Source organism: Gossypium hirsutum, chromosome D01 (assembly GCF_007990345.1).
Source record: "Gossypium hirsutum isolate 1008001.06 chromosome D01, Gossypium_hirsutum_v2.1, whole genome shotgun sequence".
Lineage (NCBI taxonomy): Eukaryota > Viridiplantae > Streptophyta > Magnoliopsida > Malvales > Malvaceae > Gossypium > Gossypium hirsutum.
In genome coordinates this window covers 17297893-17322852 of record NC_053437.1, presented here as the reverse complement: position 1 = coordinate 17322852, position 24960 = coordinate 17297893, and the positions used below count along the sequence as shown (strand labels likewise).

Genomic DNA, 24960 nt, shown 5'->3' with positions numbered 1-24960 from the left:
CACTTTCAGTCCGGTAGCAAAAGTAAATACCATTCGTACTCTCCTCTCCTTAGCGGTTACTCATGGTTGGGAATTGAGGAAAGTGGATGTGGTCAATGCCTTCTTCAATGGAGATCTTGTTGAGGAAGTGTTTATGCAACAACCCCCCGGTTTTGAGCAACGAAATGACGAAGGTCAACCCCTAGTTTGCAAACTATGAAAGGCACTTTATAGCCTCAAACAAGCGCCGAGAGCCTGGTTTCAAAAGCTCAAAGATTTTCTGTGTTCCAAGATAAATTTTCAAGCTTTATGTGCTCACACTTCTTTATTTACACGTCAAAGAGAAGAAACTAGGATATGGTGCTTGATGTATGTTGATGATATTATTCCCACTGGTAGTAATTCGAAGAAACTAAATGATGTTATCCATCAGTTAAACACGTCATTTTCTCTTAAGGATTTGGGACCTCTGCATTATTTTCTTGAAGTGGTAGTGCATAGACATAATGACACTTTACATCTATTGCAGAAAAAGTACATTCGTGATTTAATCAACCGTACTGATATGACCTCTACTACCTCGGTTCCCACTCCAATGATCGTGTCTCCTACTCTTACTTCAACTGATGGTCAATTGCTACCTACATCCAAGGCTATTTTATATAGAAGCATTGTGGGTGGGCTTCAATACGCCTGTCTTACCCGACCTGATATAGCCTTTACTGTAAATAAACGCAGTCAGTACATGCACTCTCCAACTGACAAGCACTGGATGGCAGTCATACGAGTGCTACGATACCTCCAAGGAACTCTTGAGTTTGGTCTGTACTACACTCCAACGGATCAGGTTGATGTTACAACCTTTTCAGACTCGGATTGGGGTAGCTCTATCGAAGATAGGAGGTCTACTTCTGGTTTCTGCATTTACATAGATGGCAACCTTGTTGGTTGATCATCCAAGAAGCAGCATGTGGTGTCACGTTCCACATCCGAGGCAGAATTTAGAAGTGTCGCCAATACTGCGACGGATATCGCTTGGTTCTTTTATCTTCTTATTGATCTTGAAGAACAGTGTTGTGGGATTCCAACGTATGGTATGATAATTCTAGAGTAGCCCAGATATCGGCAAATCCTGTTCTACATTTAAAGATGAAACATGTCGAGCTTGACCTCCATTTTGTCCGAAAAAAAGTAGTAAAGGGTGACCTTCAAATCAATCATGTTGCTGTACACAATCAAGTTGCAGATTTATTCACTAAACCTTTAAGTGAATCTCAATTTGTTGCGCTGCGATCAAAGCTTGGATTATGTCAACTTTGCTCATATCCACTGCTGTTGTTTTCTCAGAGAAGGAGAAAATAGGGGGAATATCAGGTAGTAAGAATGACCTTCAGGTGTTCGATGATATGTTTGAGTTAAGCACAACATAGCTTACTCACCGCCTATGATTGCAAGGTGTTTGTTAAAATGCTTGTGAGAAACCGTCTACCTTGTTCTAGCCCATTTCTGGTTTAGCATTTCTGTTAACGGCCCATTTGGTTTCTGGTTTATCAATTAAGTCTGTTATGGTTGTTATAACGAGTGGTACAGCTATAGCTCGTTTGCTATTTTTTTGTTATTGATGTATCTAAAACACCTGAACTCTTATAAGTAGCCTAGGTGCTGCTCTATCATTCTCATGTTATCAATGATGATTAAATCGAGTGTTACACTCACAAGCTCTCTTTCTCTTCTCATGTTCCTTCTCTTTTCTATAATTCTTTATCTGTTATTAATATTTCTTTATTCTACTTCATGAATTTATGGGTTCTTTATCATTTATGCTTTACTTTCAAATTACTGCACTGTCATTCTTCATACTTTCTGTGACAATCTAACATTGGCACATTTGAGTTGAGCATTTCCAAAGAAAATCTATTCTGTACACACATTACAAGTCCAAATAGACTTTTCATACTTAGCCCAAAAAAACATAAAAGGCCCGCCTCCAAGACGAGTCAAGTACCAAGACTCCTCTTTAATGAAACTGTTCCTCTGCCAAAAAAGAAAAATTCCCGAAACTTTTTCCTCTCTATGGCAGATCCAAGCCTCTTGTCATCCTCCTCCACCGCCATTATCACTGACCTCGGCATCCGGCCTTCTAGGTAAGTGGATTCATTTCGCTTCAAACCCTCTCTTACAACTACATGTGCGCTCTATTTCCTGTTCTAGAAATTTTCTTGAACCAGCATGTGTCAAATCTTTTACTTAAAGAATCTTATATCAGAAATATAACAACTTAATAATGATCTATCTTCTTCTTCGTTTTGGACTTCTTTAATAACACTGAGAGCGTCGCCTTCAACCACTACCTGACGATCCCAACTCCAACCCCGTCTAAACTGCCTGTAAACAGGCAATCTTCTAACTTATACAATGGGCAGATAGAAGTCTACTTATTTTGTCCCTTCGCTTTGCGCCATTTATTTGATGACTTTTTGATTTTAGAAGTTGAATTATCAGCTCAACTCGTCAATTCTTACCTCAAAACAGGTCGTATGGTTCAAATTTGAATGTGGAGTCAATTCCTTTCTACTGGATCTTGTAAAAGTCCGTTTGGTTTTAGCTTTGATGCCCAAGCCCAACTGCTAACACCATCCAATAGACAAGATATCCATTCCCCCTAGTTTGGGCCTACAGCGAATTATCTGTAAGAAAAGATAAACGAGGAGGCGTGTCGCAACTTTAACGATTTACCAATACCATATACTATCATTGTCTTCCTCCAGGCGGCCTGGCAACTGTTACCGGAGCATGGCACGGTTGATACGGTCTCTAAGGCAATGGCCGCCATTGCAGCTGCAGCAGCAGTACCACTGCTGCTCTCGGATACTAACAGTATCAACTAAAACTCCTGTCCATTGTTTCTCTTTCGCCACTTCAACTTCCTCCCGTCGGAACGCTCGTCTCCGCCCGCGCGGAACCAGATTACCCAATGCCCCATCTACATCTGATCTCAGAGAAAACGAAATCAGCGACGACTCGGAATCCGATGTTAAGAAGAGCCGCAACCAGAAGAAGCGCGAGGCCCGTCGCGCCGTCCGTTGGGGCATGGACCTCGCTTCCTTCTCAACCCCTCAAATCAAACTTATCCTCAGGTACAGTGCAATCTACAAACATATATTTATTAGAAAACAACATTTTTAAACTTTTCAAATCAAATGGTATAATACTGAAAGCTAACATCTTTGTTTATTTTAATTCTTTTGCGGCGTGGATGTTTAGAGCCTCTTCTCTCGAACAAGATGTTTTCGATGCTTTAATGCTAGTTAAGGTACTTAAGGAAGTGCAAGTTTTATAATTCTGAAGCTTCTTTGTAGTTCGTTGGAAAATGTGTTATTGTAGACAAGGTGTTCGTGTTTTTGTTGCAGAGACTAGGGCCTGATGTTCGAGAGGGAAAGCGAAGGCAGTTCAATTATATTGGTAAGAAAAGTATATTGGAAGTCAATCGATTCGCGTTCCTTTATGGATTGCGGTTAATGCGTTATACTTATATTTTGTGTTAGGGAAACTGCTGAGAGAAGTAGAGCCTGAATTGATGGAAGTCTTGATCCAGGCTACAAAAGTAGGTGACCAGAAAACATTGCAGGCTTTAGCTGGTTCAGAGACACAAATCATTGAAGAAGAAGATGAAGAAGAAGAAGATGATGATGACGATCAATTTGAATATAGTGTAATTCAAGTTTTGATTTGAAGACTTATTGTAGGCTTAAACTGATTACACTTACATGTATATTCTCTTACTATATGTGCTATTTTTTTTACATGCAGCAGTCACAGGAGTTTGTTAACACTGCAAATAGATGGTTTGATGGGTTGATCAGCAAGGACATTGAAATTACTAATGAAGTATTTTCAGTTAGCAGTGTCGATTTTGACCGTCAGGTAAGCAAACCAAGTAAACTGTTTCTCATTTGTTTCGAAATATCTTTGAATCAAGAATGTGCTAAACCGGAATTTTAAAGCAAATTGAGAACCTTGCTTTGATCAATATGTACCATTGGAGGCAGGAGGCTAGTTAGGCAAGCAAATTCATCTAAATTCTTCACCTTCAAATTGCTTCACTGTCCTGCATGAACAATTTAAATGTTGCATCGCTCAAAAGTCAAATTGTTGTTTATTTTTTATTTGCTTTTATGTTATTTTGGATAAGTAACAGACTTTATTTATCCAAGAAGCTGTTAAACTGCTACTGGTACGCAGTCCTCTAGATACACAACTTAGAGCATCTCAACTGACTTGAACGTAGAGGGATTTAAACCCCAGGCATTAGAAAGATGATTGAATATGTTGCAGTGCTCATTAGACCAGCATGCAAGCCATAAGCATACTGCATCATTGATAGTTTATAGAGAAGTACCACTGCCATTGTTGCCAGTTCTGAGCCTAATTTGATTCATATTCCGTGCTATCCTACCACTTCCCTTGTTGCCAATTCTGAGCCAAATCTGATAGGAAATTTCAAGCTATCCAAGGAATAATTGAAATAAGAGCCTTTCCTTTGAGCATGGCAACGGCTGAGTGCAGCTTGTCATCCCAAGCTGCTGCTGCTCTGTTTGTCCTGCAAAGTTGCTCGATATCTTGCTGTATTGATTTTTAATCGAGTTGTGTTGCTTTGACAGGAATTGCGTAAACTTGTTCGAAGAGTGCAAACGAGTCAAGAACAAAGCCAAAATGTTAGTGAAGAAGAGAAGGCAAAAATAGAAGCAGCAGTAAGGAGTGCCAGAAAGTCCCTCACCCGTTTTCTTCGTACTCTCGCCAAGCAATTGACTACAGAAGAGAGTTTTGATTAATATGATCTGTAATATCATTATTTTGTACCGTAGTTAAGTTCATTTTCTTATGCATTTTATATTGCATACGATTAAAGTCGTAGAAATTGCAAAATCATAGAGGCCATCAAGCATGTTCTGCTGACCAACCAATACGGTGAAAAGAACAGTTATGCATTATTGATGTCAGTATTTTTTTTTTCTTTGGGTGTCCATCTCTTGCAGTGTCGAAAAGAACACTTAATTTGTTGTAGAGCCTTCTATTTCTAAACCACTATTTTTGTATTTATTCACAAAATTTTACATGTAAATATCAAGTTGGAGGAAATAAAATTAAAATCTCAACCAAACTCAGCAGCTCATCTCAAAATCCGGTAGAGTACACAGTAGCAACTTACTTTTTAGTTTGGTCCACAATCATTGACGTTTGTTTCCGAAAGCTTAATAACCACAAATATCTATATATATCTCCATTGAAGAATGTCACAATTTCTAAACAAGGAAGAATGTTGAAATTTGCCTATCCCCCCAACTTCATCCTCTTCATGGCTCAAATTACATTTCTTGCTGCTGTTTGTGCTCTTCTTCTATCACATTCCTTTATATCAGGTAATTTCATTTCGGGAACATTGAATGATGTTTCATCAGTTTTTTTAGTTAACTATCAGATTTTGGTTTCACTTTTTTTTTTTACTGGTTTTCATTACACTGTGAACAGGAGTGCAAGGAACAAGCTTTACCATAGTAAACAAATGCAATTACGTGGTATGGCCTGGAGTTCTCTCAAACGCGGGCGTTTCCACAATTTCCACCACAGGTTTCACTCTCCGAAGAGGTGAATCCAAAACCATTAGCGCCCCGGCATCATGGGGAGGTCGTTTTTGGGGAAGGACCCATTGCTCCCTAGATTCCGCCGGTAAATTCTCATGTTTGACGGGCGATTGTGCTTCCGGGAAGCTAGAATGTTCAGGGAACGGCGCTGCTCCGCCTGCCACTTTGGCTGAATTTACCTTGGACGGTGCCGGGGGTCTTGATTTTTTCGATGTGAGTTTGGTTGACGGTTACAACGTCCCTATGCTGGTGGTTCCCCAGGGCGGCACAGGGCAAAACTGTACCTACACTGGCTGCGTGGTGGATCTAAATGACTCGTGTCCTTCAGAGCTGAAGGTGATGAAGAGAGAGGGCGGAGATGGGGTGGCATGCAAGAGTGCTTGCGAGGCCTTCCGCCAGCCTCAGTACTGTTGCAGCGGTGCGTATGGGACACCGGACACTTGCAAGGCGTCATCGTACTCGGAGGTGTTTAAGAGAGCTTGCCCACGCGCCTACAGCTATGCGTATGATGATAAAAGCAGCACATTTACATGTGCCAAAGCTGATTACACCATTACTTTCTGCCCTTCGCCGAACACCAGGTAAAATCTTTTAATCCCTCCGAAAATTGAAACTTGTGTTAAAGCCTTAATAGAGTGAACTTTTCACGTGGCTCTGGGAAAACCAATAACTTGCCATCATCTTTTAAGTTATGTCGGCTTTTGGCGCATTTTCTCATAGAGATAGCAACTCCCCATTTTTTTCTCTTCCAACTTGTTCTTTCAAATCCGATCTTATTTTAAATTTCAACCCTTATTGAGTTTGTTTGTTTTGTCTTTACTCTAAATATCTAATTAAATAGTTAAAAGTGTTATAATAAAGTTCTAATTAAAAAATATATAAAATCAGAAGAGAGGTATTTTGGCAATTTTCTAGTACATCAATCCGATTCTGATACAAAGAATCTATTATTGTAGTTTCGTGTCTCAAGTGAAGGTCGGGGGAAAGATGTTACGTTGCATTAATTTTGGGTGGGGGTTTTTTAACGGTTAGTTTTCTGGTATGTAAAATGGCAGCCAGAAATCATCATCAGAAGGGCAGAACACGGAAACACCATCAACAACGACTCTAATCAACGGCACAATGGTATACGAAGGTGCATTGGACGAAAGTGCAGCATCACCCTCCATTTTCCCCCACGTGTTCGGATCACACGCAATTGCTGTAACCTTCACCATCACAATCGCCATTTCTTGCTCATGCCAACGACTCTTTTAACTTCATTTCTCTAGGATAGGGACCATTATATTATAGGAGGGGATGGGATTCATTTCATTGTAGGTTTTCATTACATTATGTATACTTCCAGAGGAAAATTATTACTTTTATTTCTTGATATTTTATGCATTGTAGTCAACAAGGGGTACTTACCGTTGCCCTTTTAAACTGGTTCTCACTCCAAATCTCATTTTGTTTTTATCCCTTCAACTTGTATTTTTTATATCGGTTTATATTTGAGATTCGTGGTTGTCCCTCTCAATTACAGGTGTTCAAGTTTCGGTTAAAATTGAATTAATTGACCGAATCGATCTAATTTGGTTAATCAGTCGGTTAACCTGTCTAGTTCAGTCGGAGGTTGGTTAAATTTTTTTTTGAAATTTCGGTTAATGGTTAATTCAATTTAAAATCGGATAATTAACCGAACTTAATAAATAATATTATATATATTATATATTAGGCTATTATTAATTTGATTAATTCGGTCAAATGAACATTATTAATTTATTTTTTTTGATATGTTTTATACTTGTTTTTTTAAAAAATAGAACATATAAATTTTAGTTCGGTTAATTATTTTTAAAAATTCAATTTGATTAACAATTAAATAATTAAAAAATTTGATTGATTTGATTAATATTAGCCTGTTCGGTTAACTGTTTAAACACCTCAGTCTCAATAGGATTCCAACATATGTTGTCAAACAAAGAGAAGAGAATGGGTAGTAAAGTGGTTAATAGTTTTTTTCTTTTTTAAAAATCAAAGTAGAGTGGTTAATAGTTGTTTGATGTGATCGGGGCAGCTGTTTATTGGATCTCCTATTCGACTTGATCTGATATTCCAACCAACAAATTTGATTATTAGTAAACCTAATTTTCTTTTATCAACGGCATGTTGCATGCAACTCCATAGATTTGAAGATAAGATTAAGTTTTTATATGCAACTCAATTTGGGCACTTATGCAATATGTGATGTTAGGGCTGCTAGTTTGGTCAGTAGTTGACATATTTTCTTCTTTTAAGTTTCTCGGTTATTTTGAAACTTCAATATATTTAGATAGAAATAAATTGTTAAATATTGATAAGGGTGGATGCAATATCATTTTTCGATTAAAGAGCTTAAGTTTGAATATTAGAGACAATATTATAGAGAAAGACAATCACAAATCCGAATATAGATCTAAACTAAAGAATATTAAAAGAAGTTTAAATCATGATCTAACCCTTAAAATATACTGATTTTCTTACTTTGGTATCTAATTTTTTTGTTTGTCCCAATTTGGCACTTAAAGTATCAATTTCCTCTATTTTTATCTATTTTGTAATTGCAGTTAAAAACATTCTGTTAGGCAATTTTGGTCAATGAAAAAATGTCACGCCGCATGTTTGAGCCAATAAAAAAAATGTCAGGTCACAATTAGATTTATTTAAAATAAAAACATTAAATTTACATTTTAAAAAATAAAAATATAATATTAAATATTTAAATATTAAAAATATTTTTTACTTTGATCAAGTGTTGATCGACCACGTGGCGTTATCAGAACATGGCACATGTTCTTTTTTTAATTTTTTTAAAAAATATATTATATCAATTAAAAATATAAAAATATCATTTATAATATATAATTAAAAAAGTTTAAAAACAACTTTTCTATAAAATTCTAAAATATATATTATAATTTTTAAAAATTCAAAATATATATTTGGCCTTTTAATATTTAAATGTTAATATTATAATTTTATATTTTTAATTTAAATTTAATTGTAATATAAAATATTTTTACTGGTTAAAACATGTCATGTGACATTTTTTTATTGGCCAAAATTGCCTAATAGAAATTTTTAAAGATTGTTACAAAATAAATCAAATAAAAAATTAATATTTTAAATATCAAATTGAGAAAAAAAAATATACTTTAAGAGTTAAACAGTGAGTTCAAGAAAATGTTAAACCAATACAATAAAACCTCTATAAAATAATATCCTTAGGACCCCAAAAAATTATTATTTTATCGAGGTTATTAGTTTATCGATAAATAAATATTTTATTAATTTATCGATAAATTAATATTTATTAATTTAGAAAATATTTCGTACTTTATGCCTGAGTTTTTTTTTTTTTATCAAAATCCAATATGCATGTAGGTGCAATGAATCGGAGTTAATTGGTTCATGTAACAAAAAAGAAACAGTTAATTAATTGGTTCATGTAACCAAAAAAAAAAAAGAGTTAATGGTTTCAAAATCCAATAAGTATATATTCATTGGATAAATTAAAATTTTTATTATAAATAAACACATATACATATCAAAATATTGTAATTCATATAAGCTTTTCCTCTATGGCTTCCCATTTGAAAGACGTAAAAAGGTCTACACACTACACCAAAACAGGCTTTTAGCGGTGTTTTTAGCGGCGCTTGGATAAAAAACGCCGCTAAAGATCGAGCATTAGTGGCGCTTCCTGGAAAACGCCGCTAACAATAAGCATTAGCGGCGTTTTTGAGAAAGCGCCACAAAAAACCTAATCCAAAACGACGCAGTTTTGTGAGCTTTCGGGGATTTAGCGGCATTTTTAAGAAAGCGCCGCTAATGCTCTAAGCTTTAGCGGCGTTTTTGAGAAAGCGCCGCAAAAAACCTAATCCAAAACGACGCAGTTTTGTGAGCTTTCGGGGATTTAGCGGCGTTTTTAATAAAGTGCCGCTAATGCTCAAGGCTTTAGCGGCGTTTTTGAGAAAGCGCCACAAAAAACTTAATACAAAACGACGCAGTTTGTGAGCTTTCGGGGATTTAGCGGCGTTTTTAATAAAGCGCCGCTAATGCTCAAAGCTTTAGCGGCGTTTTTGAGAAAGCGCCGCAAAAAACCTAATCCAAAACGACGCAGTTTTGTGAGCTTTCGGGGATTTAGCTGCGTTTTTAAGAAAGCGCCGTTAATGCTCAGGGCTTTAGCGGCGTTTTTGAGAAAGCGCCGCAAAAAACCTAAGCCAAAACGACGCTTTTTTTTGCGCTTTCGGGGATTTAGCAGTGTTTAATTGATTTATTATTTATATTAATTATTTAAAATTGAACCTGTTTCTAATTAAATATTTAAAATCTTCAGAAAAAATAACACGTGGAAATAATTTGAAATAAAACACATGGAAAAATTAAAATACTATTAGTTAAAATAATTTTAAATTTTTTTGGGTACATGATTACTAATTATTTTTTAATTTATATAATAAAAAATTTCTTATATAATCGTAAAAGAGATATTATTAATTTTAAAATATTGAATTAGTTATCACTATAGTTTAGGGTTTTCAGTTTAGGGTATATGATTTTATTTAAGATTTAAGGTCGGTTTAAGAGTTCATATTTTAAGGTTTTAGTTAGGGAGTATTTATGGATTTAAGGAGTATATATGGATTTAGGGATTATGGATTAATAGGGATTATGGTTTAATTAAGGGTTGGGGTTTAAGGCTTAGGGGTCAGGGGTTTATGAGTTAGATGTTAGGGGTTAAGAGTTAGGGATTTAGGGTTTAAGGTTTCAAGGGTCGAGTTAGGGTTTTGGGTTTAGATTATTATTATATTTAAAATATGTTATTATGTAGTTGTAAAAGATAATAATAAAATTATTTAGGGTTTTTAATTAGTTTAGGGTATATGATAAATTTAATATTTAAGGCCGGTTTAGGGGTTCATATTTAAAGGTTTAAGGAGTACTATATATATATGGGTTTAGGGATTATGGATTAGGGATTATGGTTTAATTAAGGGTTGGTCAGGATTTAAGGTTTAGGGGTTAAGAGTTTAGGGGTTAGACATTAGTGGTTAAGAGTTAGGGATTTAGGGTTTAAGGTTTTAGGGGTCGGGTTAGGGTTTGGGGTTTAGATTTTTTATTTATATTTTAAATATGTTATTATGTAATTGTAAAGGATGTATAATTTAGGGTTTAAATTATGCCTTAAGAGAGATATATATAATAGATAGACTTAAATATTTATATCATTTCAATGGTTCATTTAGGGTTTAATAAGGTTAAGGTTTACTTGAGATTTGGAATTTTATACAATTAATTAATGCTTTTATATTTAAAAAAATTGAATCTAAACCATTTGATATATTTAAATATTACCTTAAATCGAATTAATAAATAAGTTAAAAAAAGTAATAGATTTCTATGGATAATGTAGGTATAATTATTAAATTTGGAGAGGGCCAATTTATAAGAAATAAAATAAAAATAAAAAAAATGAAAATGAAATAAAAACACTAAACTTTTTAATTTTATCTATTTTTTAAAAATATTACTTAAAAAACTTAAATTTTTAATTTTATCTAATTTTTATAAATATAACTTAAAAAAACCTATGCATTAAAATTTTTCAAAACGGCGCCGTTTCAATAAAGAATTTCCTTTATTAGTGGCGTTTTTGTCCAAAACGCCGCAAAAAAATTCTTAATAATATAGACAAAACGGTGTAGTTTTTGGCTACAAATTTAATGGATTTCGCGGCGCTAGGAGAAAAACGCCACTAAAGGTCAGCATCAGCGGCGCTATGCTAAAAACGCCGCAAAATTTCGTTGTTGTTTAAACAAAACGGTGTCATTTTTTATGAGCATTAGTGGCGCTATGATATAAAAGCCGCAAAGTTCGGAAAACTATGTATTAAAAACTATGATTTTTTGTGGCATTTTTTGTAAAACGCCGTATTATTCCCAAATTTTCGAAATTCCTACTTTCCCCCTGAAACCCCTAACTTTGCAAAATGCAGACTTCTACTGTTCCAGGTTAGCTAATCTATTCTACTGTCCTCTGGTTTCAGTTTTTAGTTCTAGGTTTCCTCTTAAAATTCCCTCCCACACACTCTTTTTTGTTCTTTTGTTTTTCGTTTTCATGGTTCACACACTTGGAGAGACCCAAACCAACGCTTCGCCAGACATAAATCGTGGGAAGACAAAGTTGTAAAACGAATATAAAGAAAAGGGGGGAGGGGTTGAAAGGCGGCTCCTTCTTGCTTAGTTGTGCTCCAAAATAGATGGGGGCTTTGGCGCCAGCCCTTTCCACTTGGATACCTGAAGATGACCTTCTTTTGAAGAACGCTATTGAGGTACTTGCCTTTTCTTTTCTCCTTCATTGGTTTTTAAGAAAAGGAATAAAATAAAGATTGGGTCTTTTTCATACTTGTTTCAGGAATTGGTTTTACTTGTGGTCTCAATTCGACTTTTCTTCTGTTCGTATTTGCTGTCAACTTGAAGTCTTCTTTGTTTTTCTAGTAGCTAGAAAATAATGCATTTTTTTTCTTTTAAATTTCTCGCCCGTTCTATTTCCTTGTTGTATTTATTAGAGTTGCTGAGCTTATTTACGTGTCCTTCTTAGTCTTTTGGATGTATGGCATTGCCACTGTTCTAGTCTTCAAATTCTGGGTTTATTGTGTTAAAGCGTGGATTCATTGCAATATAAGGTGGTTGTGTTAAAAAAAAATTATACGATTTTTGCATTATGTTTATAAAGTTAGGATATTCATAAGATTATCCTCATGTTGTTGTTGTTTCAGAGGAATTCTATTGCATAATGCCAAAATTTGTCAGTAGATAGATTGCTTGTGAGAATGCGATGTAGAAATATTACTAATAAACATGGTTTGCGCTGTGCCAAAGTGTTTCTATTCATGGATGCAAGTAGCTTTTCTAAAACATGAAATGACATTACTATCGTTGGTCTGGTAGTGCCCTTATTTGCAAAGAGTGCATGAATATCAATAGGAAAATGGGATCCAAATTGTGCATTTAGCATGAATATCAAGAGGAGCAGCATCCTTGAAGATCCTTTACTTGTAAATGGCTTCAAAGAAAGTGTCTGAATATTTGGAAGAATGAATCTTGAAGTTCGTATGAAGATATTGGAAGATAAAGTTGACAACGAAACCATCAACTGGATGATGGAGAACTTTAAACTCTCCGTCAAACAACAGGTAAATTCAATCTTACTTTTAAAAGAACTTGATTACATAGGTAGTAATCTCCAATCACACTCTTAAATAAAGGTTTCATTCACTTCTATAGATTGAGGCTGTTTTAACCAAGGACGAACTTCAACACCTTGCTTTCTTATGCAAATCCGAAGTTGATTCAATTGGTAGGTTAACTGCTGGAATCTTGCGGTTGCTCAAGCTTGAAAAGTATCACAACATTGGCTTTGCTTGAGGAGGCAGTTTCAGATTCACAAGCCAAGTGTGCCGCTCTCATCACTGAATCATCTAATTTTGAGTCTTCCCAGGTGAACCTTAGTAACATTAAAGAACTTAAACAGAAACTGGATAACATGCATAGTTTACTGCTGCAATTGCGGGTTCAAATTTGAATTTCTTTATCAAAAAAATATTTGCTTTTTATCATATATTTTTACTCATTCTTTATGTATATAGTAAACATACTATAATTACATGTCTGAGTATATGAGGTTTATTAAGCATTGATGAAAGAAATTTAGTTGGTGTAATCCGAAATTTTGTTCATGTTTTTTTTACTTAGTTATAAATAAGGTAACAGCTAGTTCAATCAGTTCAATCATCGGATTTTAATTATTTTTGAGAATTATTTTTAAAAAAATTGAGGTTTTTTCATTATATTTTAGTTCATTTTCATCCTTTTTTTTGAAAAAAAATTATGATATTTTTTATGCATTGCTTGAAGTAATTTTAAAATTTTGGGGGGTTAAAAGTAAAAATTTAACAAAATTTAGCGAAATTGAGAGATTAAAATTGATATTATTCCATTTAACGAAAGGTGTAAGGCCATTGTTTGCCCCTAAGCATATATTCTGAATATATTCATAGACATTCATATATCCAAATGAAAATATTAATCTTTATAATAAAAAAAATTGAAAAAATAATTAATCAACTTTATCTTCCAAAGTGTTTCTATTCGTCCTATGAATTGTGTTTCTACTTTATTGAACCCTGTTTCAGTCTATTTCTTTGTACCCTTTTGCAGGCTGGTGCTTCTTTGGAATCTCTTGCTAAGGGTACTAAGAACTCAATGGGCTTGTCAACAATTGCACTGAATTGCACAGAAGGTGGTCATATTTATTTTCTTTATGAAAATTTTCTTCGCTTCATTTTCTTTGATATTTTATTTTATTTTATTATTATTTTTTCCTCTTTATTTTGATTTTAATTTTTTTTTCATATTTGAAGAATCTTTTATTGTTTTCTATATACTCATTTCTTGATCGGAGTTTGGTTTTAATTTATGTCAGTTTGAATGTCCCAGCAGTAGTGACAGTGGCTTGTGGTTTTTCATAATTTTATTGTTAAACTCTTCTAATTTCTTTAAAAAAATAAAAGAAATGTATAGTATATTTTAGTCGCTGATATTTTGTTTGAAAATTTATCTAATCTCCTTTGTACTTAATTTTTTCTATTGTTGGTCGGGATCCACTTATTGAGGTGTTTATCGACAACCCTCTGGATTATTTTCTTTTACATAAAGCAACTAACCTTTTCCCACACCTAATCTGTTTTAAGTTCTTCATGATTGAACTTGAATGTTTCATGGTATGTAAGCTGATCAAGGTATAATAACGCATGGATTGAGAGTTCAGTCATGTTGGCTTCATATTTGGTGGCAGATTCTGTAAATAGTATTATGTTTTCTAAACAGGGATTCATTAGTACTTTGTAGTTTGTACAAGTGACATTCTAATTTTGTCCATGATTTCTTTGTTTACTGTAAATGTTTTAATATGCTTTTCTCTTGCCGTCTATCATTTTCCCCTTTCGCAGGTAGCTATTAGTTTGGAGAAGGCCGCATTATCTGACGAATATTTTATTAAGAGGAAGCTTTATCCAAATGTTGATTTCTATTCTGGGTTAATATATCGGTAAGATAAGATTAATTTCACTGCTCACTTTGAGAAACTAGACGAATGTATAAGATATATTTTAGATGTTGGACCAGTGACAATTGAGGTTTTATTCAATAGGGCCATGGGATTTCCACCAGAGTTCTTCACTGTGTTATTTGCAATCCCTCGAATGGCTGGGTGCTTGGCACACTGGCACGAGTCTCTAGATGATCCCGATACAAAGATAATAAGACCCCAACAGGTCAGTCAATACTTCAGGACTCAAAACCTATATTATTATAATTATACTTATGATCATGACTGTGGAACCGAAATAAGCAACGGGGCATGTTATTTTCTAGTGTAGTGTGATTCCATATTCTTGGTTGGGAAAATCCCGACCAACTTTGACTTGCTATGCTGCTATGTTTTATCTGGTACTCAATAAAAACCCTGGATAGTTGGCTATGAATTTTTCTGCTTTTTTTCTCAACATCCAAAAGTATAGTTCTTTTTTTTTATCATTTATTTTAGGTGAACGATTGTAGTAGAAGATCTCATGGGAATTTAGTTTAATTGATGAATGCTACTGTGGTATAACAGCAGAAATTGTGAGAGTGAAGGAGGGGGAAAGAAGATGAAAGCAAAAAGGAAACTTGGTGATAGTGTAGGCGGGAAACGGGACTTAAAACGGCAGAGGGTTGTGGATTCACCATCTTCACCTCCTGAAGAGTCACTGTGCCTTATAATGACGATGAAGATGATGAAAGGAGAGCATTGAATCACATAGGCAGCAGAGAAGAAGATGGTCACAAAGTTGAAAGTGAAGAAGAAGATGATGAAGATGAAGATGAAGATGAAGATAATCCATTTCAGTTTAATTTCAAAGGGTTTTTGAATTTCCGTTTTAGTCTATAAATTTTACATTTTGAACTTGTGCATTTTTTGTTTGCAATCAATTAGTTGCACTATTTGAACTTGTAATTTTTCTATTTAAATATTAACATAATTTTTCAATATTTTGACTAAAAAAATTAATTTATTATATGATTAAATACTATCTTTTTGACTAAAAGTATATATTTAATACTAATTAATTTTTGATATTAATAATGTTTGATTTTAATATTTAATATTTCTAAATGTTTTTTAAAATTTAGTGGCGTTTTTCCATAAACGTCGCCAAAGAATGGTGTTTTTAGCAGCGTTTGTAATCAAAGCGTCGCTAAAGGTCTTTGATCTATAGCGACGTTTGTGGTAAAAGTTCCGCTAAAGGTCTTGAGCTATAGCGGCATTTGTTAGAAAAGCGCCTCTAAAGATCCCAAGCTATAGCGGCGTTTGTGTAGAAGCGCCGCTATAGGTCCTGATCTATAGCGGCGTTTGTGGGAAAAGCGCTGCTAAAGATCCTGATCTATAGCGGCGTTTGTGGGAAAAGCGCCGCTAAAGGTCATGATCTATAGCGGCGTTTATTTCTAAAAACGCTGCAAACGTTTGCGGCGTTGACAACAGTGGCATTTTTTGCAGCGCTTTTAAAAACGCCGCAAATACTTTTAGCGGCGCTAAAAAGCGCCGCTAAAGGTATAAAAAACGCCGCTAAAAACCTGTTTTGGTGTAGTGACATTGATAGATGATATGAGAAAAGCATTATGTGAGTACAAAAATGAGCATTCCTCAAGTCAAAAAGATTTGCAACAGTGGGTTCAACAAACATTTGATCTCTCTGTTAGCCAATCAACAATATCAAATACTCTTAAAAGGTCATCTAAATATTTGTCAAAAGAGATAAAGAATAGCAATGTTAAAAGGCACAAGCCAAATCCTGAATTAGAGAAGGTATAGGATGAGTGGTTTCTCCAATATCAAGAGAAAGTAAACAGACTGGAGAAATAATTCAAACTAAAGCAAAAGAGTTTCTAAAGAAAATGTATGGTGATGCAAATTTCGAATTTAACTTCTCAATTGGTTGGTTAGAATGGTTCAAGGCAAGACTTGAGATTAACTCTTATAGAAGATTTGGTGAAAGTGGTTTAATTGTTATGGAGAATATTGAAGATGCTTTACCTCAAATAAGAGCTAAATTGGAAAATTTTGATTGGAAGGATATCTATAATATGGTTTATTTTATCATTTGCAAGCATATTATGCACTGGCTACAAAGCAATTAGAAGGACGAAAAAAGGACAAGGAAAGACATATTGTTGTGGTTTGTTGCAATGAGGATGGTTAAGATAAAATGCCTCTTTGGATTATTGGTAAGTTTGCTAATCCTAGATGCTTTAAACATGTGAATGTTGACAATCTTAACTGTCATTATCGAGCCAACAAAAAAATGGATGACTGGACTACTTTTTCAAGATTTTGTTCACTGGTTTGATGCTAGAATGACTGGTAGAAAGGTATGGCTTATATTAGACAATTGCCCATCCCATCCCAAGGTTATTGAAGGCTTGAGAAACATTGAATTATTCTTTTTGCCTCAAAATTCAACATAAAAAATTTAACCATGTGATGCTAGAATTATTAGAGCATTTAATATTTATTATCGGCGTCGCTTTTATTCTAGCATCTTGGAAGGTTACGAGAAAGGAGAAATAAATCCTGAAAAGATTAATGTATTGGATGTAATCCATTTTATGACTGCTGCTTGGAATATTGATGTGGAGCCTACAACTATTGCGAATTGTTTCCAACATTACAAAATTCGATCTAAGGAGGATATGCCTCTCAAACAAGAAATTGGTGATGTTGAAGGCATTCATAAATTAAAAGAAGTAATTTATGATTTACACTATAGAAATGCCATGGATGTTGAATAGATTTTGAATTATCCAAATTAAAATGAATATTTGATGGAGTCACCTACGAATGAAGAAATTATTCAAGGAGTAATGGATGTGTCAGTTGATGACGAGCAAGATCCAGATGACAGTAGTATTTTACCAAATGTTTCTCCAAAAGAGGCTTTTGTAGTTGTGAATACTTTGAAGAATTATTTAATACGACACGAGAAGAATATACCATATTTGGTTTATGCCCTTTTAAAAGTTAAAGATGAAATTGTATTTGATTCATATGCAAAGAAGAAGCAGTTAACTATAGATGAATATTTTAGCAAAGAATAAAATTGAAAAAAATAAGAGTTGTTTAGAAAGCACTTTAGTTTTATATATTGTATATAAAAATTTCAGTATATTTAATGATTTATCATTTTATATTTTCATTGGGCCCTTAAGGATTTTTTTAAAAATTATTATCTTATGCATTTAGCGAAGTTATTATTTTATCCCCTTGGTCTAAGTCGGGACCGAAAAAAATTATTATTTAATCGAGATTATTAATTTATCGAATATTCATTTATTGAGGTTTTACTGTATTTAGAGCATTTTTGGTGGAATGGGTAACATATAACGGCCCATATGTTGAAGGCAGCAAAATGTTAATAACTAACTTTGTAATAATGGTGCATGAGTGAAGCATATGTTTTCTTTGAGATAATAAAACTGTTCATATGACTTGTCGAATTAACGGTCTCTTTGGATGGACGTTTATTTTTAGTGCGGTGCGTTTATTTTTCTTTTTATCTTACGCTATAGTATCTAATCTCACCGCCATAGCTGTTTTTACACTAACCGTAAGTAAACGCATCACCCATCTAAAGGGCCCTAAAATTGTTGATGGATTAAAGTTACTTTACATTATTTATTTATTTTATTTTATTGGTAATAGATGGGAAAGCCCTTTTTATTTTCAAACTTAGAGTGAATATGTATATTAATTTCTGATAAAAATAAAATGAAGGTTAGATAAATTTAAAAAGAGATTGGAGAAAAAAAATCATATATACTTGATTTATTTTCTTTTCTTTTATTAAATTTAAAAAATGAAGGATTCCTTCACTTTTAAAGCTAAAATTAAATAAATTGAGTTAGCTTCATTTTATAGCTACACTAGGAGATGCTTACCAATTGCCTGCACGCTACACTATAGTCTTTAAGGTCCTGAATGAAGTCAGGCAAAGGGATTGTGAACCTAGGTTCAAGTAAATACATCAGAAGGATGTAGAAGCTTGACCTTTCTTCACTATAGTTGAGTCCAAACACTTCATTCAAATGATGGGTCTCCTTTGAGACATTGAACTCATACTTATAATGGTTGTCAGTCAATTCACAAGATACATGTAACCTTTACATCTCTAACTTCTTGGTTTGGCACGAGTAGTTGAGACTTACTATTGGCTCATCTTTTGTCCTCTTGGGTTATGTGACAATAACCTTCCGCTCTTTCACTGCCTCATTTGGTGGAATAACACTAGGTTTGCCTCCATCTCTGGTTGGAACATTACTAGATCTACCCCTACCTCTGGCCATGGTTTTCATAGGAAAAGCACTAAAGATACTGAAGCAATGGCTAAAAAAATAATATAGCACCAAAAATCGAAACAGGAAAGCCTCACAACATGAAATCACCACACAAGTTGAGCAAGAAATCCAGAATCTAAAAAAACTCAAAAGCAAGAACACAATTGCAAAATAAAAAGCAAAAAGAAATTTTGAAAAAAAAACAGAGGAAACAATATTTTCAATAGAAGAACAAACAAAGAATATTTAGAGGTTCTTTTTAAACGCACCGTTTCATTATTTGCTTCAACAACCAATAATAGTCCAACATATGTTATTGCAAATTGGTGATTATCGTTATCCTTGTGATTTAGGCATGATCTCTAGAAGATATTTATTGCAAACATTTTAGAAGCTTTCATAGTGACTCTTCATTTTCCGCGACAAGTTGCACCTACATCTTCAACCATCCATTATTACACCTTTCGTGGAAACTGCAAGAGTGGTTTGTCTTAAGACAGACCATTTTATGACCTACCCTTTAACTTAAAGGGGGAATATTGTTATACCCCCTCTGCCCTAGGACACGTGGAACACAATGAGCTACCTGAAAGACATCCATCTGCTTATCACCTATCGGTTAGTCACTAAAAGACTAACACCCCGGAAGGCTCGATTCCAGCCAACCTGTAACACCCCCATACCCGACTCGAACATCGAGTCAAAGCACCAGGATGTTAAATTTATTGCTAGAACAACTTTGACGATTTCACATCAATTAATCATAATAAAACTCAAATGATATCAAAACACTTGCAATAACTTATGTACATGTCATATTCTATGTAAAACCCGGTCCAAACGTTATGACCGAATCTGGCGATGTCACATTGTAACACCCCTTACCCGTATTCGACACCAGAATAGGGTACGAGGCATTACTAGAAGACATACATTTGCATACGTATTAAACCGAGTTACAAAAGTTCATCTGAATTAAAACTTTTAAATTATTAACGTGCTTTTATAATTCTTTACAACATATCCTCAAAATATTATATTCATAACAAATAGGGCCTACGAGACCCGATATTTACTCATGTAATTCAAAGCTTCATTTCCATTTCATTCAATTCACAATTTCTCATGTTCACAATTCAAATCAATTTCTCAATCCAATATATATATTTCAATCATCTAAGAATATAATTCAAGTTACACGAACTTACCAGGCTAAATTGCAGAAATACTAAAATTCAGGGACATTTTGGTAATTTTCTATTTTCCTCGAATTTCCACCCAATCTTGATATAAATTAAGATTTCATTCAATTTATTAATTTAAACAATAAAACAATTCATTTCATGCAATTTGGTCACTTTCTGACATTTTTACCAATTTACCCTTAAAATATTACTTTTATTCAATTTAGTCCTTGAACCTAAAACATGCAAATTGGTCATTTTTAAATAGAACTCATGCTAGTTGAATAATCATTTATTTTCCTCCTTCTCCTCTCCATTCCACATCCTTAATGTATAATATGCTTATATGTAACATTATCTATAATTCCACCATTTATTTATATATTAATTCAAAGTTGTCTAGTTGAGTCATAGTCACTAAATTATTTATATCTTGAGCTACGGAACTCAAAATTAAGATCCGCTAAATTCATATGAAACTAGACTCACATATATTCTTACCATAAGATTTTCAGAATTTTTGGTTTAGCCAATAAGTATAGTTTATTCTTTAAAGTTTTCCCTGTTTCACTGTTTGACAGTTCCGACCCCTCTTCACTAAAAATTAATTATCTCTTTGTACAGAATTTGGATGATGTTTCCGTTTGTTTCTATTGAAAATAGACTCATTCAGGATTTTAAAAATATAAATTTAAGACTCTCATTATTTTTACTAAATTTTTTATGATTTTCCAAAGTCAGAACAGAGGAACCCGAATTCATTCTAACCTTGTCTCATAAAATTTATTATATCTCATGATTTACAATTCCATTACTTACACCGTTTATTCTATGAGAAACTAGACTTAATAAGATTTAATTCCATATTTTTTCATCCTCTAATTCGATTTCCACAATTTATGGTGATTTTTCAAAATTAATCTACTACTGTTGTCCAAAACTGTTTTAGTGCAAGATGTTGATTACTAAGTTTATAACTCCCTAATTCCCTTTCTCTATAATATTTCCCATCATTTTCACTTATTTCCCTTCACTAATATATCAAGAACATAAGACTTTATTTAAGAAAACTCTACTATAACATCATTTCCATGCTTTTTCAACAATAACAAACTTAAAAATATATTGAAATCTTAATGTTCTTACCTTGTGCTATTGATTTTAATCTTTAACTTCATTTTCTCTCTCCTCCAGCTTCTATTTCTTGAATCTAACTTTATATTCTAGCTCCCCATTGTCTCATTATTTTTCTCTCTTGAAAGCTATGGAAATTCTTTTGATTTCTAGGTGAAAATAGTGAATTTTTGGTGAAAGGACCAAATTGTAAAGAAAGAAAAACTTTCTTTCGTCTCTTCTCTTCTAACGTTGGTTGCATGGAAAGATGATAATTTTTTTTCATCATCTTTCCTCCCTTTTATATTAATCATTTAATAATAAAATAATACTAAAAATCTTAATAAAATATTAATTAAATAACATTTATCTAATTAATTAATTAAAAATATCACAAACATCATCATTACCTTCTAGAGTTCTCTCTCTCTTTATTTGACCATTTTGCCCTTTATAATCTTTTGAAATTCCATCCTTGAGTTATCACTTAATTTGGTAAAATTACAATTTAGTCCCTCAAAATTCCACCTTTTCAATTTGGTCCTAATTCAACCATTTTCCTTAGTTTCTAGATTATTCCACCCTTAAAATATTTATACTATTGGTCCTTCAAATTTTTTGTATTTACACTTTAACCCCTCAAATTTGGAGTATTTACTCTTGGGTAACAAAAGTTATCTCACTTTTGCAATTTAATCCTTTCTTGAATTAATATGTCATAATATACTTCCCAATGTTGACATAACTCAATATTACCCTTTTTATCACTTTATTTCCTTATTTTACTATATCAAGGATATTATCTTATTTTCTTACTGTAGTAATTTTCGGGATATTACATTCTATAACCAAAATATCAAATTCGTACCCTCTTCAAGCCTTGGTGATGTGATGAGATGAGATGCATTGAAACCCCAACTTGAATCTAGAACTTTAATTTGATATTCCACCTATGCATTAAAAACACACGTTAAACTTGTGAAAGTTTAGTAAGTACCCAAGAATCTAAATATCAAATTTACCTTACTTTCTATATACTAAAAATATTATTATTACTACTACAATTCCTAAATATATCTAAATAATCAAAAGAGTATATTTTAACAATCAATAGATCATTTCATATTTATAAGATTCATGATTACCATAATTCACTACTTTTAACTTTTCATGGATTGATAGGAACATAACTTTTACTAGTCTAATTCACTTTACAGTTTAACAGATGTTATTATCAGAATCTTTTACTTGTCATCTTACTGTGTAATAAGAAATTTTCAGCAAAACTTGCTTACCATAACCTTTTACTTTAGCATTATCTTTTATTATTCAACAAAGGTCCAACATAGACTTAATAAAACATATAAGATATATAAAAATAGTACAATAATGCATTGAATTGAATAATAGAATATGACAGCATTGATGTGCATATTCAGAACAAGACAACACTGAATGCGTATTTAGAATAGGATAACACCGAAGTGCATATTCAAAATAGAGAGAGCGCTAAATTTTCCTTATTGACATGCCACTTATATTCTATTAGTTCTCATCTCCTCTACTTGGGAAATTATATCATAATCAATTTCATTTCTTTATTGCAGAACAAAATTTAAATACTTTGGACTTATTTCAATTTAGTCTACATTGTAACAATTCAAAAATATAATTTCCAGCTTTCTTTAATACATATAACATATCTTACTATTTAATAAAAAATCCATAATTCATGTAACACCATTAACTCGTCTCCATCGTCGGATTATGGTTACAAAGTGTTACTGTACAAAACAGAACTTTAAACCTCAATATAGAACAAATATTTCAATTTACGAATAATTTTCAATATCTCATTACAACCATAGTAAACATACACATTTAAGCCTTAAATGGAGACTTCGGGGCCTTTAAAACAATTTAAAGAAAACCAGGGATCATTTTGAAAGAAATAAGAAAATTATGGAAAAACATGAAAATTTGGGAAATAGGGGTCACACGACTGTGTCTTAGCCAGTGTGAGTATTCGAAACAGCGCCACATAGTCGTGTCGCAGACCGTGTGTGCATTCGATGTTGAGTCACACGGCCGTGTCACAGGTTGTGTGCTAGACCGTGTGACAAACTGTTTTAAGACACGCGGTCATGTCGTAGATCGTGTCTCAGACCGTATGAAACATGCACCTAAAATGTAAATGACACATAGCTGTATGAAGTGGCCGTGTGTGGCACACAGCCGTGTGACAGCCCATGTCCCAGGCCGTGTGCTCTCAATTTAGCCCTTAAAACAAGTTAATTCAATACCAAACCTTGCCCAACAAGATACACCATTTACACACACATTAAATTGACCAAAACACTTTCAAAACACATCCAAAACAAACCAAATCAAATCCACCTATAAGTTTTAACCAATATCCCATTCATAGGCACCACTGAAAATGGGCTATTACAATTCACTACTAAAACTTACCATATTTCTCACATGTAACTTTTGCACATTTTGCAATTTAGTCCTTTTTCTTTTTCATAATTCTTTCATTTCATTAAAATAATTCACATAATAAATATAATTTTATAATTATTTCTATCATTAACTATTATTTGTAATTCAATCTCACTCTCACTTTTCATACATATACTATTTCATCACACTTTCTTACACATTCTATTTATCCAAATTACATTTCACAATTTAACTACAATTTTACACTTTTTCAATTTAATACTTATCTTTCCACAACTTAACGAACAATTGTAATTTGAATTAAAATAATCATGAATTTTTTGCATTCTCTAGTACCTTATTCACTTATCAAATATTTTCTTGAAACTTTCATAACTTTTCAATTTAGTCCGTTTTTTGTCATAAAAGATCAATATTCATTAATTAATCATATTAAATCAATTTTATTTCTTGTTACACTTTAATCACATAATTTATATCAATATCTTATTTCACATATAAATTTCTATGTATTTCACTTCCATTATTTCATCCACATATTTTCTCAAGCTTGACAATTTAGTCATTGTCATTATAAAAATTCCATATTTTTCTACAATTTTACTTTTATAATACTTTATGCATATTTCATAATCTCATAACACATTCATTAAACTTTTAACACATTTTCCTTATTCACATATTAAATGTTTTCACGCTTTATTTTACTAATTTACCACAAAATTTCACCAAGTCTACATTTTAACCCTTAAATGACAAGAGAATTCATGGGTACTTACCTTTTTTCTATAAAAAAATCTCTTGATTTTCTCTCTTTTTGTCACTTGAACCACTTCCTCTATCTTTTTCTTCAACAACATGTCTAAAACATAAAACTTTTCATGAAAAGTCCACTTGAACATCATTTCTATATTTTTCTATCAAAATGAAACTTGAAAACATGATAAAACCTTGATATTAGTACCTTGTTCTCTATATATCAAACCTTAGTTTGATTTTCTCTCTCCTCCAACATGAACATACAATCTTCCTTCTTGAAATCTAGGTTCAGAAAATTGTTGGAGGCTTGATTCTACTAAAAATTTTGGTGTAATTTTAAGGATTTCTCTCTAAATTTCAGAA

General features: G+C 33.0%; 2 protein-coding genes and 1 long non-coding RNA gene across 7 annotated transcripts; all 3 read left to right on the top strand.

The window, feature by feature from the left end:
* The first annotated feature begins 1821 nt into the window (after nucleotides 1-1821).
* Nucleotides 1822-5061, top strand: LOC107940633 (UPF0307 protein ECA0281). Of its 4 annotated transcripts, none has more exons than XM_041087230.1 (7): nucleotides 1822-2123; nucleotides 2512-3116; nucleotides 3244-3292; nucleotides 3390-3441; nucleotides 3525-3691; nucleotides 3793-3903; nucleotides 4641-5061. In XM_041087230.1, the coding sequence occupies exons 2-7, from the start codon at nucleotides 2773-2775 to the stop codon at nucleotides 4809-4811; spliced, it is 894 nt and encodes a 297-aa protein (XP_040943164.1). In that variant the 5' UTR covers nucleotides 1822-2123; nucleotides 2512-2772; the 3' UTR covers nucleotides 4812-5061. The 4 variants fall into 4 exon arrangements, with proteins under 4 accessions (XP_040943164.1, XP_016729557.1, XP_016729554.1 ...); XM_016874068.2 differs by having other exon boundaries at nucleotides 3790-3903; XM_016874065.2 differs by having other exon boundaries at nucleotides 3369-3441; nucleotides 3790-3903.
* Nucleotides 5062-5189: 128 nt separating this feature from the next.
* On the top strand, nucleotides 5190-7079 carry LOC107940632 (pathogenesis-related thaumatin-like protein 3.5). 2 transcript variants are annotated; one of them, XM_016874063.2, is made up of 3 exons: nucleotides 5190-5399; nucleotides 5509-6202; nucleotides 6677-7079. In XM_016874063.2, exons 1-3 carry the CDS (start codon nucleotides 5297-5299, stop codon nucleotides 6876-6878), a joined length of 999 nt encoding a protein of 332 aa, XP_016729552.2. In that variant the 5' UTR covers nucleotides 5190-5296; the 3' UTR covers nucleotides 6879-7079. The 2 variants fall into 2 exon arrangements, with proteins under 2 accessions (XP_016729552.2, XP_016729553.2); XM_016874064.2 differs by having other exon boundaries at nucleotides 6578-7079.
* A 7180-nt stretch (nucleotides 7080-14259) lies between these two features.
* On the top strand, nucleotides 14260-14973 carry LOC107940630 (uncharacterized). The gene is made up of 3 exons (XR_001695482.2): nucleotides 14260-14319; nucleotides 14656-14753; nucleotides 14856-14973. It is a non-coding gene; the product is annotated as an uncharacterized lncRNA (long non-coding RNA).
* The last annotated feature ends 9987 nt before the right edge of the window (nucleotides 14974-24960 follow it).